This window comes from Plectropomus leopardus, chromosome 17 (assembly GCF_026936395.1).
Source record: "Plectropomus leopardus strain MGB_pleo_1.0 chromosome 17, ASM2693639v1, whole genome shotgun sequence".
Taxonomy (NCBI): domain Eukaryota; kingdom Metazoa; phylum Chordata; class Actinopteri; order Perciformes; family Serranidae; genus Plectropomus; species Plectropomus leopardus.
Window position 1 is genome coordinate 10,685,595 of NC_142192.1, and position 19,815 is coordinate 10,705,409.

General features: G+C 39.6%; 1 protein-coding gene across 3 annotated transcripts; it reads left to right on the top strand.

The window, feature by feature from the left end:
• Positions 1 to 8,785: 8,785 nt before the first annotated feature.
• gmpr (guanosine monophosphate reductase) lies at positions 8,786 to 19,152 on the top strand. Of its 3 annotated transcripts, none has more exons than XM_042505955.2 (10): positions 8,786 to 9,190; positions 10,726 to 10,907; positions 12,745 to 12,864; positions 13,309 to 13,392; positions 14,278 to 14,451; positions 14,546 to 14,627; positions 15,340 to 15,446; positions 16,565 to 16,607; positions 16,698 to 16,857; positions 18,424 to 19,152. In XM_042505955.2, exons 3-10 carry the CDS (start codon positions 12,820 to 12,822, stop codon positions 18,605 to 18,607), a joined length of 879 nt encoding a protein of 292 aa, XP_042361889.1. In that variant the 5' UTR covers positions 8,786 to 9,190; positions 10,726 to 10,907; positions 12,745 to 12,819; the 3' UTR covers positions 18,608 to 19,152. The 3 variants fall into 3 exon arrangements, with proteins under 3 accessions (XP_042361889.1, XP_042361888.1, XP_042361887.1); XM_042505954.2 differs by having other exon boundaries at positions 10,729 to 10,907; XM_042505953.2 differs by lacking the exon at positions 10,726 to 10,907 and having other exon boundaries at positions 8,790 to 9,190.
• The last annotated feature ends 663 nt before the right edge of the window (positions 19,153 to 19,815 follow it).

Here is a 19,815-nt window from a genome sequence, read left to right on the forward strand (position 1 = left end):
AACAACACATTATGAAGCATCATAAAAAATCTTACCCTGGTTATTAAGTTAAACTTTAACCTTAAGATACAAGAAAACATAATGAAAAACATCTGTAAATGGGACAAGCTGCGGCCTGAGAACAGTGACACGTGTTCGTCTGTTGTGATCAATCAACTGTTTTCTTGTCTGCATGCACATGTAGCCACAACAGGCCCAGGCGGGTCATATTATGGCCTCTGCACTGATCCTTTGCCCTGACCCAATGACATGTAGTAAAAAGCACAAACAGGAAAATTATTAGTCGTGTCAGGAAAAAGGTAGGTAGATAAGCTTATGGTGTTATGACGTATTTCTAAAGCACGCAGAGGGAAAAACATGGAAACACCGCAGAGACGTTAAGCTCTTGGAAAACCTGAGAACATTTCCTGTTGTGTCACACTAATCCGAAATATATCTATAATACTGCACACAACTGCATTAATCTCTTGTTGAGAAATTGCCAACGAAATATGGATTTTGCAGTGGGAGGTGACGTGAGAGCTAATGTCAGAGAAAAATAGAAAAAGGGAAAAAAGGGTTTAGTGGTTTCATTGAAGTGTGAACTGTGGATTTTGGATTAGTCTGTAACATATTTATCTTTTACTGGAATTGTGTTTCAATAAAATATCCCTGGTATGTGGGACATTTACAGTCCTTTAAATGATTTTAAACAATTAAAGGATCAATTCACTGTCAAAAAAAAAACATTTGCTTATCTCAGACTTTTCTTTAAATGTTCTACTGAAAACATTTTCACAAACAATGCATTCCACTGTATCAGGTTGTATTGGCTTTAGTTTGCAAATGTCCCTTTTGTTGTGTGGTTGTAGCCCAGAGTCATAGTCAATAAAACCTGATACAGGCGTGGTTGTTGACCCACTTTTATGCACTATAGTATACTGTGAGCCACAGTACATTTTGTCCTCTGGATGAAAAGCTGCAGCAGGATTCACATCTAGAAGTAATGTTTTTGTTATGTGTGTATATAAAAGACAGGAAGGAGTTTCAGCTGGGATATGCATTGTGGAATGTAAACAATGCAGCAACTATCAGCCATTTCCTTCATTTTTTCATTTATGAAATCCCAACAGCGTTAAAAACACATCTATATCATATCTAACAGTTGCACTGTTTTCCTGTGTGTTTATTGGCTCGAACAGAGTGCTTCCTCTGCGTCCACTGTCAAACCCAGGCAGAGATGTTTTGCACTGGTCTGCACTGCTGCCGTCAGTGTTGAGTTACTTCACAGGCGCATGCTGAGAGCGAATATCACTGTCTGTTTACCTCTGACGGAAAAATCGGACAAATCTATGACTAACCTGGCTATTTGTCCAGTGTTGACTCCACATTGCCACCACACCATGACAGAGAATAAAAGGTCAGTCTGGAACAAAACGCCACTTTCATTTCAACCGATTCAGACAAAACTCACTGGTGTTACAGTATGTGGTGACTACAGGGCTGACACAGATGCTTTCAAGCTCTGATTGTTGCCATGGTAATCACTGTCAAAATCATTATTTGAATGCTCTGCTTATATATAGGCCTATATTATTTTTAGTGATTCTCAGACAAAGTCATTTAAACTTGTGATTATTTTGCGACTCTGACTCGCTCACATCTAATGTCAGTCATCATTAGTGCAGCACTAATAAAACTGGGACAGTTTGACCACATGACAGGCTTCCAGACACACACAACCACACCAAAAAACACCCAAAATACCAAAGTACACTGCTATAGCACAAATCTACAATGCACTTGGTAAAAAACCTGAAAATTGTGAGTAACAGCTTAGCCATCGGGCAAGGTGTTCTTTTTTCCTAACTAGAATGGGTAATGATTCTCTGACCGACTTGCTAACAAGGTGGCTGGTTGTAACATTAAGTGCAAACTAGAATTACCAAATATCTCCCTAAGTGTTCCTGAGTAGTGGCCAGAAAAGGTTATTTGCAGAACATTATGACGTCACAGTCTCAATGAATGCATTTGCAAAACCGCTGGTGGTGACAGACCATCTCAGGCTTGTGCGTTAACCAGCACTGACTGCATAGTAGTCAGTGAATCTGGAGAAAGATGGTTGATATTTGAACTCCACACCCAACAAATAACCTCCCTGTCATGTGCCAGATTTACTGTCCCTCTCATTTCGATTGCCTGTCTCTTTTTACTTTCCTGGCCTTTCCCCTGACCTGTGCAGAAATAGTTTTGTGTTGCTTAGTCTGAGCCATTTTGTTTATTTTCCATTTACAGAGTCAGGGCTATGTCTAAACACTGGATTTTTTTTCAGTCAAAACAAAGAACAGAAAAACATGAATTGCAGTAGAATGACTGCACCTTTAAGAAACATACTTCAGATTCAGGTTAAGCATGTAAATCCACTTATATAACAAGATAATGTTATACTTATGAGGCACAAAGGAAAGGAGAGTGTGTAATCAAAGTAGAAAGTAATCAAGACTGCCCCATTCCTCCTCTTGTCAATCTGTGTCTCTGGAGACCTGCCATTTTCTCTTGCTAACCATTAATGTCATTTGACCTACTTCTCTGTAGTTGGAGCTTGTTGTCATTATTTTTACATGGCTTAAATGTAGTCCACGCAGAAGCCTACTGAGGGACAGGAAGTGCTACACATTCAGCCTGATGTCGTGTCCTGCGTTCAAATTCTAGTTCATCGCTTAAAACCTCGCAACACGAAGCACCGCATATTCCCCAATGGAGGAGGCTCTTCTTCAACCTCGTTACCTGAGCCACTCAGCTAGAAAACAAATAGAATTTTTAAGTTCTCATCACTTTAACTCGTGCCAGGAAACGAACATCAAAGATTCTCTACAACTTCACCCACCCACTGCCGTGTGGTTTTCACATCTGCTCGGCCCAGTGACACACTGCCGAGGGAAACGCAGCCCCACCGAATGTGCTTGAGATAAGTTTCCTCCAGGCAAACAGCTCTTGATGGCATCATCAGCTAGTAACTGATATACAGGCTCTATGTGTGTGCGCGTGTGTGTGTGTGTGCATGCCTCTCGGAGGTTTCAGATGGGTGTAAACAGCCTGCAAGTGCCAGGCAGCTACACAATGTTCTCCATGCAGAGAATTTATGTGTTGTCATTAGCACGTCCACTTTACCGTGTCAGTGAAGGCTGGTGCTATTATAGACTGGGAGGGCCTTACATTGTCTGTGTAAACTCGACAAATGTGAACAGTTTAAATGTAAAATTAGCAGAAAATGTTGTTTTAATGATTTATTTCAAAATGATGACAACTTGTTTCCTTATCAAAGTCTTAAATCTACAGAAAACAAGTACAGCTTTTGAATTTTTAATGTCACTCTGAATTGGGCCAATTTTCCAAAACCAAAAAAGGGGGATAATTTCATTTTGCCCGAATTATTGTAATATAAAAAATGGCTTTTGAAAGAAAAGTTAGATTAGCTTTGTCAAATGTTTAAAAAAAAAAAACACCTCTTTTTGGAGAACACTTGGAAGACAATAAACACACTATATTATCATAAAAGTATCTATGTAGTTTACCAACAGAAGTGGTTTCTATCTGACATGTCTGGGCAGTTTTATGGGTTATATTGTGCCTCTCAGTCTGCACGTGAGATTCCACTATTTGGATTCCCATCACAACGAGTGTAGGAAAAGAAATTCATTCAATTACTTAACAAAAAAATATGTTACCAATTATTTTGAGACTTTACAATGCAATATCAGAAAAAAATAAATCATAAAATCCTACTTTCCATGCCTGAGTAAGACTTTTAAAAGATTGATTTAGGTCAGTTTAATACCATTGAAGGCCTTATTTTTGATTAATGAATTCAATGCCTTTTAAGACTTTTTAAGGATCCACAGGGACCCTGAAGGTTAAAGGACTTCTTCACCCAAAATTGATTTTTTGTATTTCAGTTACCCAGCCTATGTTATGTTAAATTTGTGATAAAAACTGTTTTGCTTACATATATCTAAGGTAAAGAAGAATTCAAAAACTAGGAAAATCTTTGAAGAATTGGAGTAAAAGGGCTCTGCATTTAACAACAGCGAAACTACATCAAAACATTGGTTTAAAAACTTTCACACAACTCATGCACGATAATCCAAGACAAATTTATCCAGTCATATGGTCAGTACTTCCCAAACATATGCATTTTTGCTCAAACGTAATATTTAAAACACCGCTGCATAAACAGTCCCATGCACAGATGAGTCGTGCACCTGGGCAAGCATGTGCATCTGAACTTTGCTCAATGGAAAACGTAAGCAGAGTTCAAACATACGCGCGGACCCTGGTGCGCTACTTGTATGTGTTATGCGTTACATGTATATACCGTTGACTCCAATTCATCAAAAAAATAAAGTCTCTATTTTTGGATCCTTTCATCATAAAACAAACTTTTCTTCACAAAATCAACACAACACAGGGTGAGTAATTGATAAAAAAAAAAGTGATCATTTTTAGGGGTGAAGTATTCTTTTAAGGTATTGGCAAACAAAAGCCAGCAAAAAGAATAACTGCAATCTCAGTGCTTATAGACCTGCATAAGCATACAACAACAACCACGCCTGTCATAGTGTTATTGTTAGTGTGCAAGCATGCTGCAAATTCACTAAACACAAAGAGACACAGATGGGAATATCATTAGTTTTGCAGATATTAAGTCATAAACCACAGTACTGGACAAAGAGAATTTTGACCCAATGATGAAAAAAAAAGTTATGGATCAACAAAGTTACAACAATTTTCAGAGGGAGACAGAAAAAGTTAGGGGCTAATCAAAGTCACTAGGATCCATCATCTGTTCAAAATGTCAGTACAATCCATCCAATAGTTGTTAAGATATTTCAATCTAAACAATTGGAGCAACTGACCAAATTGCCAACCAAAAATCACTCTATAGTAAGTGTCATGTGACCACAAAAGTAACAAAAGGTTGTGTGAACCAGACTTTTATATGGGGCGGTTTGTACACATGAAGTTAAAGATTACATGTATTGTTTATTTGTTGGAACAGAAAGAGTGACCCATATCACAGAGGCAGTAAAGCTTGCATGCACCAACAGAGATAGCTACTTGCTGAACTTTCACCTACTTCCTACCTCGGCCTGCAACTTAAACAAACGCCTAAGACTCCTCAGCTGACTCAAGATACATTAAGTACACAGAAATGAGTCCAAAATGTTCTTTTTTTTAATCAATGTTACTGCCTTAAAGGCTTTTAAGGGCCGACCTTATTCAGCACCTTCTTATCAATACAGTTCAGTGTGACATGCACACCAGGTTAAAGAGCACTGGGTTTATAGCAGCTGAGTAACCTCATAGTTGTGGATTATTCAGATCTCGTCTATTATGTATTGATCCTTTAAAACCTGGATTGAAATCAGTTTTCTCGTGTTGCTTTTGGATGCCTTTCACAAGCTTTTAAACCTCTGAAACTCGAGCAGATCGTTTTTCTTTATTTTGAAACATGGAAAAAAAAGGCAATGAGCAACTTGGCAAGAAATGTCCTGCAAGTTGCAAGAAGTTAGTAAAAGGTGACGAGACAAGAAAAATGACCTGAAAAACAGAAGAGAGAGGAAATTATTAGAAAAATTACAAAAAAAACTAGGAAAAATAATTAAGTTATTAAATGTATTAATTCAATAATTTTGTAGGGAAAACAATAAATTTTTGTTGCAAATTTTCAGGTATTTTTCTTGTAATTTTTACTTGTTACTTGTGATAATATTTTGTTTTTCTTGTAAAGTTACTCATTGCCCTCTGATTATGTTCTTGAGAGGAATAAAGACAATTTGCTCAGGTTTTTAGGGGTTAATGAGGCATGAGCTTGGACATCTGAAGACCCAATACCAATCATGATTACAGTATTGCTTCAACAATATATATATTTTTTAACAGAGCACTTTAACTTTTGTGTACAACAGGTCTCTGTTAAAAAAAAACTTATTATAATTAGATTGCACTTTTAAAGCAGTCAGTTTACTTCCACCAAGGACATTGTTTCAGTTCAGTCAATTTGTTACCAATTCAATAAAATCAAATTACGTTTACTTGACTTGATTCCTTTATTCACATGGAAATGCAGACTTTACACTGAGATGCCCTGATGAATAAACCCCATTCACATTGAGTCTTTGTTGCAGGCTTGCAGCGCAGGAAATGAGAGCATGTTTGTGGAAAAAGTTCATTTTCACAATTTTCATGCTTTCGGGAGAAACTGCTTCCTGCCTAGAGCGTACACAAAGACACCCTAGTTGGAGACGGTATAACAGTGCAGTAAAGGCAGTGACAAAGAGACGCATGCATATCACAAAGGCAGAGCTTGTTGCCAGGACACACTTTAACAAGAGTTCTGACCCTGGCACTCACTCTGCTCTTTGTTAAGCAGCTGCTTTCTTCAGCTGTGCTGACATCTACTGGTCTGACTTTGTACTAACAGATAACCTGCTAGTACTGTACACTGATGAACATCTCCAGTACTATGGGGGATTTTCTTTAATCTGCTGCCATGAAAAAGATAACACATAATGCCAAATGGACATACTTATCTTGGAATTCATTTAAATAAAAATAATGACTAAATTATTTCAAAATGCTGACTTAAACTTGCAGATAACCTCAGCATTGATTAGTTGATTCTTTTGGGATATGATCACAGCAATTGTCCTCCTGCTTAAGTACAGCTGTGCCTTTATAATGGCTTTTCAGGCCTACATTTGATTTGTAATCCTCATTAATATAGAGAGGACCGTATTTAAGTAATTTTTGAGTTTTGCATTTGCTTTCAGGCCCCTTTAGAAGGTACTACAACAAAAATTAAGTCAGTGGTCTTGAATGTTTTCTTTTTTAAACCAAGGACCTATTTGTTTAATGAGAGACAGAGCAGACACCCCCTACTACATAATACTGTATAAATGCATATTAAAATAAGTGGATGGAAGTTGTCAGGTTGGAGTCTTTACCTGTATTTGCTTCATAAGTAGATAAGCTGTTGCAAAAGGCAAAGAAAAGATTTAAGGGTAGGTAGGTAAATGTCTATTTTCAGACATATTCAAATTTTGGGGAAAAAAAGTTCTCACTTATCAGAATTGTCAAAAATTATCAAACAATAATTTGGTAGCCCTGCTTAAGTAAGTCTAAGGATCTAAGGGTTTCTGACCGCCTGTTAAAGACCCACAAAGTGAAAACTTGAGTAACGCTTAAGAGTATAGCCTGCAACATAAAGCATAATTACTCCACGTTGTAATCTCTTGTACTAATGGTGGAGCAGTGCAGGATGTACCAGTACATGTAGGTACTGGGAAACATCATGTGGAGTTCTGAATTAAGGAGGTAATACATTTGGATCTTACAAAGAACATACACTGTAGGTTTAACTACTGTGTACCTATTCTATTATTACGGGTATGTATGACGTACTGAGCAATAATGTGGACGTTAGGAGAGAGAATTTATACTTTATCGATTAACAATAAAGCTGAGCAAAAATCTTTATTTCAAAATTACCCTAAGACCAACTAACAGGCAAACTTGAGTTTCTTCATAATTTGGGGGTACTTAAGAAAACTACTTTCTATTAAATTTGTGCTTTTACTTAAGGACAAATGTCCACGGACTCACCAAAACATCTGAGTGACAATTGCAAAAGTGTGGTCCCTTTGGTTTTAAGACTTACTTTTAGGACAGTTAGAGGGCTTAGGTCAGAATACATCAGTGAGCTCACTGTGACCAGAGAATACAATAATTCAGAAATATAGAGCTGAGCCAGTCTGTGTCGTGCTTTATGGCTTATTAAAAGAATTTTAGAATCAATTCAGCACAAAAAGATAAAAGTAACCCCACAATCGATAAAAAGAATGTCACTACAGTCGGCTTGCACCTGACAGTAGCAAGAGGGGGATTAGACGTGTGTTCTCACTCTTCCAAGAACTTAAAATCCACGTCACATAGAAACCAATCCAGTTAAAAGACATGGTCAATACCAAATTTAAAGTTTTTCAAGTTTAAAACTGGATAAAACGTCAAAGATTCATCAAAGACATCAAATTTAAATAGCAACATGATAAAAACACATTTTTGAGTTGTAGAGTAGAGTTGTGGATAATATAATACTTTTGTAACACAATTTTGAATATATATTATTATATTATATATTAGTATTATATATATTATTACTATTATAAATATGTTTTCCCTAGCTTTTTTTCTTCCCAAGCTTTTATAAAAATAAAATAATTGTCTAAATCTACTAATTTCTTGCACTTTTTGAAATATTCATAACAAAGTTGGCCATTGCCTTTTTCCTATGTTTTAGAAAGAAATCGTAGCTATTTGCTCAGGATTCAGAGGTTTTAATACTTGTGAAAGGCATCTGAATGTAGCGCAGTAAAAGTGATGTCACTCCAGGTTTCAAAGGGTTAGAAGAGGTTACTTGATCAAGGAATGATGAATGCAAAAACATACGTATAAAGAAACAGCAAAGCTTTATGTCCCATATTGCACACTTTCCACCATGACTAATAAATGACTTTGATTGTTCTTCCTCTGTGTCTCCACGTTTCCCTCATTTCTCTGCTGTCATCCTCCCTCCGTCTAGCCCCCTCCCTCCCTCTGTGCTGTCTGCCACGAGCTCAGGGAGCAATGCTACAACTGGACAGCAGGTGTGCTCTTAAGCACTGCAGCACACAACCCACTGCAGTGCTGCCATGGCTGTGTGTGTAAGAGTGTGTGTGTGTGTATGCGTCAGGCGTGCCTGCCAGCTCGGCCACTGCTGCTCCTGCCACTCTGCTGAAGGAGCGGGGGGAGAGAAAGGACGCTGGAGGAGTGGAGGGATAAAGAGAGACAGAGAGAGGAAGAGGGTGAGAGAGAGTCCAGGCCCAAATAAAGCCATGGGGGCCGGGGCTGGGATGGGCCCCCCTTTGCTATAAATACGCTGGCCGCCTGGAGGTTCGGGTTTGGTGGTTGGGGCTTGGGACCAGCGACCACCACTGCTGCTGCAGCCTTCCTCAAGAGAGTCTCCTCCGTTTACTCATCATCCTCTTCAACCTCATCCTGGTCATCAGTGTTTCGGGCAGACAAGATGCCTCGCGTGGACTCAGACCTCAAGCTGGACTTTAAGGATGTCCTCTTCAGACCCAAGAGGAGCAGCCTGAAGAGCCGCTCAGAGGTGGGTGCTGTTAATTAGTTGTACTCTGTAATCCAAATATTACAGCTACAGTTCAACCACCAGAGCGGGTTACTTCTCAGGGGGAGTGTAATCTGTTTATTGCTGCATTCAGGAAGTGCACTCACGCTTACGCCTCTATGGCGGGTGACGCAATAGGGTTAGTTAACTATTTATACATGGGGACGGATCGTTGGGGGGGGGGGTGTTTTGGGGCCACTTATCCATGATTGCTAGGTAAGAATGTCTCACTAAAACTGAAAAATGCACAGTCACTGTAATTCTATATGAGTGCCTCTCCTTGGCGTCTTGCTTTGTGCGAGGTGTACACTGCCTCCGTACTTTGGTGAGCAATAAGGCCACCCTGAATGAGCACGTAACAGCTGAGTGACCTTCTTAAAGGTGACAGAAAACAAGGTTAGCCTGCGCCAGGCTACAAACAATAACTGTCAGCAAGCAGACAAAACAACAACAGCAAAAGATAGAGTTAGAGATAAAAAAAGAAGATCAGAATGGATTTGATTTTGTCATTTTACGCTGGTATAACTGGCTGCAGTGTATCTAGCAACCACTGATTTGTCTCTCTTGGACAACACAACCCTCTCTTTGTTTTTTATCGTTGCAACTTCCTCAATTTAGTTATTTGTCATTAGACCAGGGACTGGTGCTGATCCAAGATCACGATACTGGTGTGGTGGCACTGCATCAGGGTTGGAAGGTGGAAGTGGGTGGGAGTTGGTGACCAAGGGGGGCCAAGCAATATGAGACACTGAAGAGTTCTCAGAAAACTTGTTTAAAAATAGTCCTGTGTGTTAGAGGCAACCAGAGCACATTCCATATAACACAGAGGTAACAGGATAACTCATGATACAGTAATGTAGATAACAGTATGATGCATACTTACTGTGTGAAGTAAATGTCAGTTCTGTATATTATAACTGCATTCTTTACATTCTATATAATCCTACCGGTCACTTGTAAATAATAAAGAGAGCACCTCAAACAAGTGATATGCATGGACAGATTAAAAAATGGCCTACCAGGCACAGGCCCAGGGGCCCAAAGTTTCCAGGCACCTCTGGCCTTCATCTGCAAAATGTCATAAAAATGAACATGTATCAACCTCGCAGAGACTCAAAATGACCACAAAGAGATGTCACGGAACTGCAAAGACACATAAAAAAAACCCAGAAAGGCACAAGTTTACCTCAAAAATGCACAACACAAACCACAAGGAGACACAAAATTACCACAGAAAGAGACACAAAACCACAAAAAGATAACTACAAAGAAATGCAAAATCACCACAAAATCTGTCTCTCTTGCTCCAATGTCAGAAAGGTGGTGGGGCCTTTTACACATCTGTGCCCAGGGGCCCTTTATCTTGTAATCCGCCCATGCTGATATTATGTCAGATGTCAATAGTGTACACAAGATGACTTCATTGCATCATGTCACTATACTGCAGCCAAATATGATGTCAGGCACCCTCTGAAAACATCCATCTTGCTGCTTATTTGAACTATTGTTGCATTTAGCAGGAGCAGAAATCCACCTGTCAAAGGCAAACAGACCAGACATCCACCATTGTTTAGAGGAGGGGAGGGGATGAACTCATGGAAGATAAACTGCATCAATAACAGGAGACCATTTGGGAAGATGGTCTGTAATCAACACTGATGTACCACTAAACGTGTCCCTTCAATCTGGACTTCATCAAGTTAGTTGCAGATGCTGATGCTGATTTTAACTGCACGATTGGAGCTACTAAAAAACACCTACAACACGCCAAAAAATAAAGGATGACACTATATTTTACACCCTTCAAGCTCTATGGCTGCGCATCTGCATAGGCTTAGCCAGATGTTTTGAGATTCTAACCCAAAACCCCCTCTTTTAATGCATTACACAAATGTTTAACTGTACTCACACCGATGTGGAAGGAAATTGCAACAATTTACAGATTTCGTCAACAGTAATAATCAGATGTACCCAGAGCAAACCAAAATAACATACATCCTAGGAATGCTTTATGAGGCAATTGGATCCATATGTCATTCTTTGTCATGATTTATTGGAGACCAGACTGGAAAATCCTGCTGAGTCAGTGTTCTGTATTAAAAGAAGAGGCAAGTATTGATTTGCTCCAGCAGGACAATGCATATGCACAACAGGATGCTCCTCCCTTCCCATCCATACTCCTTTCACCACTTTCCTCCCACCATCATGAGTAATAGCCTCATTTTTGCTGTGGCACTGAAAATTATTCCACCATGAAGGTTATGGCACACTTTGTGCTTTTAGCCTATTTCCACAACGGAAGTAGATTTGCATAATAAATGTCTTGGCTCTTGAGAGAAAAAGCTTGCAGCACTGCAAAACTGTTGGATTTAAAGAGACAGTTAACCTGCCTTATCAAGCTAAATTGTTTTGGTGTGAGTTTTTCAATGTTGGAGATATCACTCATGGAGATGTCTGCCCTTTCTTGAATATTTTTGATCTAGATGGCACTCTGCTTGTAGTCCTCAGAGCGCAAAACAAAAATAAATTTGAAAAATGCAACAGCAAAGTCTATATCTAGAAATCATGACCCAGTTGCTCAAGATAATTTACAGACTTTGTTGTGAGTAATTTTAAGTTGGAATTATTTTGTTTCTACCAAACTCGACCTTCTTAGCCATCGTATCACCGGGCAGAAGGACAGGTGCATCTACTCATGGACGAGAGGCTCATGCTTGTGGCAGCACAAAATGTAAACATTAATGGCGTCTTCCTAAGCTGAGCTGTAACCTTAGCTAACTCAGTGGTGCTAGGTGAGCTAGCATTAGATCCTCGCTTCCTTCTGTGCACTGATTTGGTTGGCAGAGGAAGCTCGGTAAAAAGAAAATAGTTCCCGCATGAAACTGCTCACAAGGTCTATGGATTATCAGGAGTAACCGGGTCATGATTTGGAGACGTTGCTGTTGACTTTTTCAAATGTAGGACTATTTTTTGGGCGCTTTGAGCACGACAAGTCCCATTTAGACACCTTATATTCAAGAGAAGGCAGACATCTCAACATCCGATATCTCCAACACTCTGCAACTCACACCAAAACAATTTAGATTCATTTGTTATTATTAATTTGCTTATGCTTCAAAGTGTTAAAAGGGAAATATGTGGCTAAACTCCACTGATACTGAGCAGCTAACAGTTCAGTTGCGAATAACAACATTTATGGAATAAGATTTATTTATAGCAGATTTGTTTGAATGGAATTATAGCTATGACTTGCATCATCGGCACAGATACGTTCCTGTAAAGGGAGCAGCTAGTATGTCACAATGGGCCCTGCTTGTTTCATGTAGCTTATCACATTACAGCGGCACCGGCTGAGCTAACCCCTGGATCTAAATGATTCAGTGCATCCCCATAAAGACTCTGAACATGAGCCACATGAGTCCCTCATTCAGCTTTAGAGAGAAAAAATAAGTCATCCGTCCCATAAAACACTTTCCCAGCAGGCTATAATTAATGTTGACGAAAGAAGTGTCCAGAATTACTCGTGTCCCCCCCAGGTGGACCTTCAGAGGACCTTCACATTCCGCAACTCCAAACAGACCTACACTGGCATCCCCATCATCGCTGCAAACATGGACACCACGGGGACGTTTGAGATGGCACAGGTCCTCAGCAAAGTGAGTTAACATAACTGAATAAATGAAAAATTAATCATTGCCTCTGTGTGGGCCTGCCAAGATCTCTGTGCATCCGTCCACTGAGATTTCTTTGCAAGTTTTTGACACAGAATCAGGTAACAATCAGTAGGATGCTGTGAGGAGCCATGGGAAAAAACCTGAATAGCCATTTTTTGTCCTAGAAGCAGTTAGACATCTGCTGCCTTGTGGGATGCTGCTTGTTTTCTTTTGTACCAACTAAATCTTTTTTTGAACTTTATTACTCAGCCCAACAACATATTGTTTTCTTGCATGTAAAAGGCCAGAAAAAAGCAATTTCCCGCATTTGAACCAAACCAGAAACCATTATATGACAAATAAACAGACAAAAAGTGAATGTTTATGCTTGTTAAATCATTTCTGTACTCCGTCTCTTGTTGTTTAATTTTCTTTCTATCTCTTTAGCACACTCTCTTCACAGCCATTCATAAGCACTACTCTGTAGAGGACTGGAAAAACTTTGCTGCGAATCATCCTGAATGCTTAGAGGTAATATCACCAATATTTGCCCTTTTTAAAGGAGCTGTGTTTCAAATTCACTGAGTAGATTCAGAGTCTAGGACAGAATTGTCTGCACATGGTTCTGAACATAGACACGGCTTAGCGACTAAAACCCAGTTTAGACACCAATGGCACTAAACAAGACAGCTGTCTGTCCCTCTGTTCTGATTTCCAGTTTTTCAGGCTTATTTTATAGCAGAATATAATGGGAAGCTTCCTAAAATAAGACTTGCTACAGTTGCATCTCTAGTAGGCTGGTGATGAATCAGCGAAAACCTGAACAAAAAGACCTGAGCTTTAGATGGACAATATTCATAATCAATGTGCCACACTAATCTAAAATACCAGCGCCAATTAATCAATGAGTAGGCTACATATGTGTGCGACATGAGCACAGTGGCCACCCACCTTCCTGAACCGTAACATCATGAAAATGGATACAGAGGACTTGGCGGGGACAGAGGGCTGTTAATACAGAATGCTGCAGCAATTCTTGGTTATTCTGACTTGGCCAGCCTACTGCTCTACAAGCCCACTGGCTGTACAAACATGTGACGTGCCTTATGTCTTAAAATCAGCCCCTGACGACTTTGGGACAAACATGCATGCACTGCCAGGCCGTCTACCAAAACAACAAACTAAGAGGATCAGATAACAACACAGAGAAAGTAGCATGACTTCCATTTTTGCTCAAGACACCATTACTCCACTTTATCTTCACATAGCAAATAGCTGTTTGCAGCTAAATTAATCTTCTAAATGTCGAACACACTCCTTTAAGTAGCTTGTTCCTCATTTGTAACAGGAACATAATTACGCACATTTATTCACAGGGGTCTTTTACTAAAAGGCATTTGCGGCTTTTCTCCCCAGCATGTAGCCGCCAGCTCAGGCAGCGGTGCCGCAGATCTGGAGAAGCTGTGCGCCATCTTGGAAGCCATCCCCGCCCTCAAGTATATCTGTTTGGATGTGGCCAACGGATACTCTGAGTATTTTGTGGAGTTTGTCAAGACGGTCAGAGAAAGGTTTCCCAAGCACACCATCATGGTAAGAGAGATGGTCCACCACTCTGGCTGGCAGGTGTTGTGGGACATACTGTGTAAGACTGTGTCTCAGGGGCTGACGTTGTATGCCTTTGCAGGCCGGTAACGTGGTAACAGGGGAGATGGTGGAGGAGCTCATCCTCTCCGGCGCTGACATCATCAAAGTGGGCATCGGGCCAGGTGGGTGGTTACCACTGTCTGAATGTGTCTGCAAATAGTCTGAGAAGTGTGCTTCCTTTGAATCAACACAAAATTGTCTGGGCCTCACATGCAAACACAGATAGGACTCAGACTGGAGAAATGCAGACACGCAAACTCACACAAGCCTCAAACAGCAAGGCTTCACTTGTAGTAGTTTTACTTAGGCACAATTATTAGAAAAGTATCATAAAACAATAGCAAAATGTCCAAAATATAATAATTATTCATGATGCTATATATGATGATATAATATAATATAATGATACATTATATTATATTATATTATATTATATTATATTATATTATATTATATTATATTATATTATATTATATTATATTATATTATATTAACATTTAATTTCTCAGTCCATGATGTATTTACTGAAACAGCTAAGTTCTCCTGCTCGCGGAGCCATGCAATCAGTGTGTCAGCTTTGTGCAAGCTTCTGACCATTACTTTGTTTTGGATAAAAAAAACATTGCATTCCCTTTTTATCATTTGTTCCTTGTATGGTGGGAGACATCTGGTGTTATCTGTCCCTATCTTGGAGAATAGCCACCTGTACTAACAGCACCAGATCTGAAAGACAACAGCTTCCTGTAGCTACAGCAGCAGTAATTAAACACAGACAGGGATGGTTGCATGAAGGTGGACTTCTCGAATGTGTGCACTGTGAACTGTGTGTTGCAGGGTCTGTGTGCACGACAAGAATCAAGACAGGAGTGGGCTACCCACAACTCAGTGCTGTAATAGAGTGTGCAGACTCAGCCCATGGACTCAAAGGACACATTATCTCTGTAAGTCCACATCACAGCACAGAAAAATAATAAAGTAAAGCCAAAGTTACTAATGTTAGTATTATGTATTTAGTATATATTAGGCATAGTGTACTTCTTAAAGCTATCTTCCTCTCTGTGTGGAAAGGAAATCTAAAAAAAGGTAAATGAGCAAGTTGGTAAAAGTCCATCCTTTAGAGGTCAGGGACCCGTCAAGGATGCACTGCAGCAAAAATCTGCCTCAGATAAAGAAAATGCTAAAATTAACAAGTGCAAATGTGTGATAGCCTCAACCACATACATGCATGTCTGCACATGCTCATGCATTCACACACACAACCTCACAAACACTTAGTCACCTGCTCAGTGATGCAACAACTGGTTCATGACTTATGAAAGGGTGCATGGCACCTCAACATGGAGGCTGCTCATGGCCAGTCTTTCTTAAGAAAATCTTTTTTAAGTCTGTGAATCTATTTGGAAGTCATGCACCTTTCTTTATTGGCCACTGAACGCAAACACACACCTTTACACACACACACAACTTCAATACCAAATTTCAGTTTCCCAGGGCAAAGACTAAAGGGTGGGGAACTCTTAGGAACTGAGCAACCAACCAAATGGCCCACCTATAATACTGCTGGTGACAGCTAAAGGACAAATATGAAAGTACAACAACATAGTTTGCATTTAGTGATTTGCACTGAAAAGTGAGCACTCATTTTTAATGTTAACGAAACATTATGCAACTTTTAGTTGATTTTTGAGTCTCATTCATAAGTCGTCAAATACCGGTGCATTTGTTTGATGGTCAGACCGAAGCACCAACCCAAAACTTCTGCATAATATTACTTTAAGCTACTGAGTTGTCTGCACAGGACAGGGTCCAAAAAACATCCAAGATTCCTCACCGACTCTATAATGCAAATCAACATTATAGCCTAATAATCGTGGTTAGTAAGTGTTTCAGAGAGGTTTACTTGCTAAGGCACAATGACAGAAGTGATTACATTTATTTTAACATGAGTACAGTGATAAAAGTACTGGGTTGGAGCCACAAGAGGGCATCCTCAGTCTTCAAAAACTGATGATCTGTGATTCAATGTGAGGCTATATATGTTTTTTTTTTCTCTGTTCAGGACGGTGGCTGCAGTTGCCCAGGTGATGTAGCAAAGGCCTTTGGTAAGTATTCAACCACAATACTGGGTAATATATGACTGAGCTGTAATGTCTTATAAATCCAACCACGACCTCTCTGCCTTTGTTCCCCAGGTGCAGGGGCGGACTTTGTGATGATGGGAGGAATGCTTGCAGGGCACGACCAGTGCACCGGGGAGGTCATCGAGAAGAACGGCAAGAAATACAAACTCTTCTACGGCATGAGCTCGGACACAGCCATGAAGAAATATGTGGGTGGAGTTGCTGAATACAGGTGAGCGACTAAGCAAATCAGGAGTTCATGCATTTGGTTCCATCAATTGTCCAAATCAGCACGCTTCAAAAAGGATTCCTATTCCCCTTGATAGTTTAGTTTTTGTCTATTTAATTTATCAAAAGAACAAGTGACCAAGTTACTTGTGCAAACAGTGCACACCTTGCAAAACAAAAATTGGCACGAAACACACAACAACCTCAATTTAAGTGCCCCATGCAGATTTCTTGCACTATAATAAGTAACTACAAATCACACAAAAATAAATGCAGTATGAAACACACAATAACTACATTGCAAAATTGATCAAGTTACCAGTGTGGATTCCTTACACTGTAAAAGTCTGCACATCGCACAATACAAATATGAAATATCAATAAATACATTTTAAATTGACCAATTAGAAGTGCAGATGCCTCACACAATAAAAACAAGAAGTGCACACTGCACAACACAAAGTGCAATGCAAGATACACAATTAACTACACTGTAAGGTGGCAAGGATAGCAGCACACGTACCCACAAGGATAACATTTACATTAACCTCTAACGCCTATCTCAGATTAGTGCTGACATGGCTGATCAAAATCTAGTTTTTCTTACTGGTATGAGAAGGCTGATTGGGTGAAAGCAGGTCTTTGTTTCGGAACATTGCAGTCACCCCTGGAAGCAGGCCGTAAAGTCAGATCGAGTTCCTCAATACAGGAGGGCGTATTTTATGAGCTAAACAAATGTCTGAAAATGTAATCAATCTGTGAAAGCTAAACATTTTGTATTTGGAAAGCAGATTGCAGTGGTGATGTTGTCGCGCTTTCTTATCAAGAACTTAATACTGTTTCGTTTTTCTAGCACCAACATGATGTAAAATATAGGATATAACTGTTGATTAACCCTTAGGGGCTGTTAGGGGCATTTTATGTGCTATGCACATGCATATGCATATGATGTAAGTTTTAGCATGATGGTGTATTTTTGTTTGATCTTGGAATTTGCAGTTCAGCTCCTACAGTATATCTCAAAAACACAAAATTGTTACATTTAGACTGTTAAGTGCAAAAAAATGCGCCAGTGAAACCCATTAAAACTGCAATTTTTGATCCCACAGCCATCAAAGCATAAAACATGCATTGTAATATTTCTGGGTGTCATTCCCGGCTTCTGAATTGGAGTTTGTAATTTTTACTATTTTCCACGTGATTTTTTTTTTTACCGTATCTGGCAGATGGAGAAAATACATGCCATTTATACTAGGTCATAATCAATGTTGCTGAAAATCACTGACATATCCCAAAATCTTCTATGCATGTAGCATATTGAATTAATTAATTCTTTGCAGGGTTTGGGGTTCATGATTAGGACTGATGTTGGTTAAAAAAATAACTCAATGAAAGTAAAAAAAAACAATGTATAATATTATTTAAAGCTTCCTTTTGAAAAGCACATTTTGTGCACTAAGCAATACTAGAGAGTCTAATATTAAAGCGGGCTCCAAAGGGTTAAGGACTATTACTTTTAACTGCAAACTGTCCTAATTCCTACTTTGCTCTCTCTGTGCTTTGCTCTCAGGGCGTCTGAGGGGAGGACGGTGGAGGTTCCCTATAGAGGAGATGTGGAGAACACCATCCGTGACGTGTTGGGGGGCCTGCGCTCCACCTGCACCTATGTGGGCGCCGCCAAGCTCAAAGAGCTGAGCAGGAGAACCACCTTCATTCGTGTCACACAACAGTCCAGCCAAATGTTCACTTCGTAGAGAAAAAAATGCATCCTCACACATTCACACAGACACTTCTACATGATGACCCAACCTGTTTCTCTCAGGATATGTGCTGTCAGAAATCTACAGGTTGTGATTAACAAAAATTTGACTTGAAACATTCTCCCAGAGGAATCACTCTGATCAACTTAATCCTACAGCGAGTGCGTTTACATGCTTACATACACCGTAATATTCTTTTCAAAATACCAGATTTCGGGTTTTTTTTTTTGGGAAATGGAAATGTAGAATTCTTCTCAGTTTTGGGAATAAGAAAACAAGACTACTGAGGCATGTGCACTTCAGATCTGACCTTTCAAAACACTCTTAACTTTTGTAAATGAAGTCACATCGCATGTAAACACACTCAGCAGGAGGAGGATGATACTCGTGCTGAGATCATTTTGGGAAACTATTCTGCTCGACTGTATGTTGGAATGAACGTGCAAATAAATATGCAAGATCCAGAGACACCACTCTTTAACCGTCGCTGGAGAAATCATGTCGCAATAAACTGCATGCAGAACCCTCTGCTAACTTCCTCAGTGGTGTCGATCATTCTGTGAGTCTGAATCGTGATCCTGAACTGTCATATCTGTCCTCTGTGCACATGTATTTCACATGTTTCAGGAAGACTGAGCCAGCTGAACATGATGACCTCTGTACACCAAACTATTGACATATTTGATTTATGCTGCTGTGCATGTTAAATAGTCACGTGTAGTCAATGATTCCACTGTGCCTGACATTTTAAATCAAGGGCCGTCTTGTGGCTTTTACTGCATTGCAGCCCTTGTACTTTACCAACAAACTTCAGGGAAAAATCCTGCTAATAGACAACACTATTAAACACTATTACATTAAAACTCTAATATACTGGAAAAGCAGCACTTAGACAGTCCCATTATTAGTGCAAAGAAGAGAGAGAATGGTGGAAATAAACCCAGATGCATCCTAGAGTGATCAGTGTGTGGGATTTTCTGGACACTGCATATTTGTTTGGTTTAGAGGTTCTCTATTTAGACTATTTTGGACACTGCAGGAAAGTTGCTATCTATCTAAAACATAACTTGTAGTTAGGGCCATTTTCTTCACGCGTTGTAAAGCCAGCATTGATGGCTGTCACTTCTTCTCAGTGAGAGGGGATGACATGTACTTTAAAAAGTTATTACATACATACTGACACATACGAACAACAGTATGAA

Bases quoted from the DNA above. Each gene is read 5' to 3' on its own strand.
- gmpr (XM_042505953.2), top strand. From the start codon at position 9,104: ATGCCTCGCGTGGACTCAGACCTCAAGCTGGACTTTAAGGATGTCCTC. The intron at 14,452-14,545 runs GTAAGAGAGATG...ATGCCTTTGCAG, and splicing joins TTCCCAAGCACACCATCATG to GCCGGTAACGTGGTAACAGG. The intron at 15,447-16,564 runs GTAAGTCCACAT...TTCTCTGTTCAG, and splicing joins TCAAAGGACACATTATCTCT to GACGGTGGCTGCAGTTGCCC.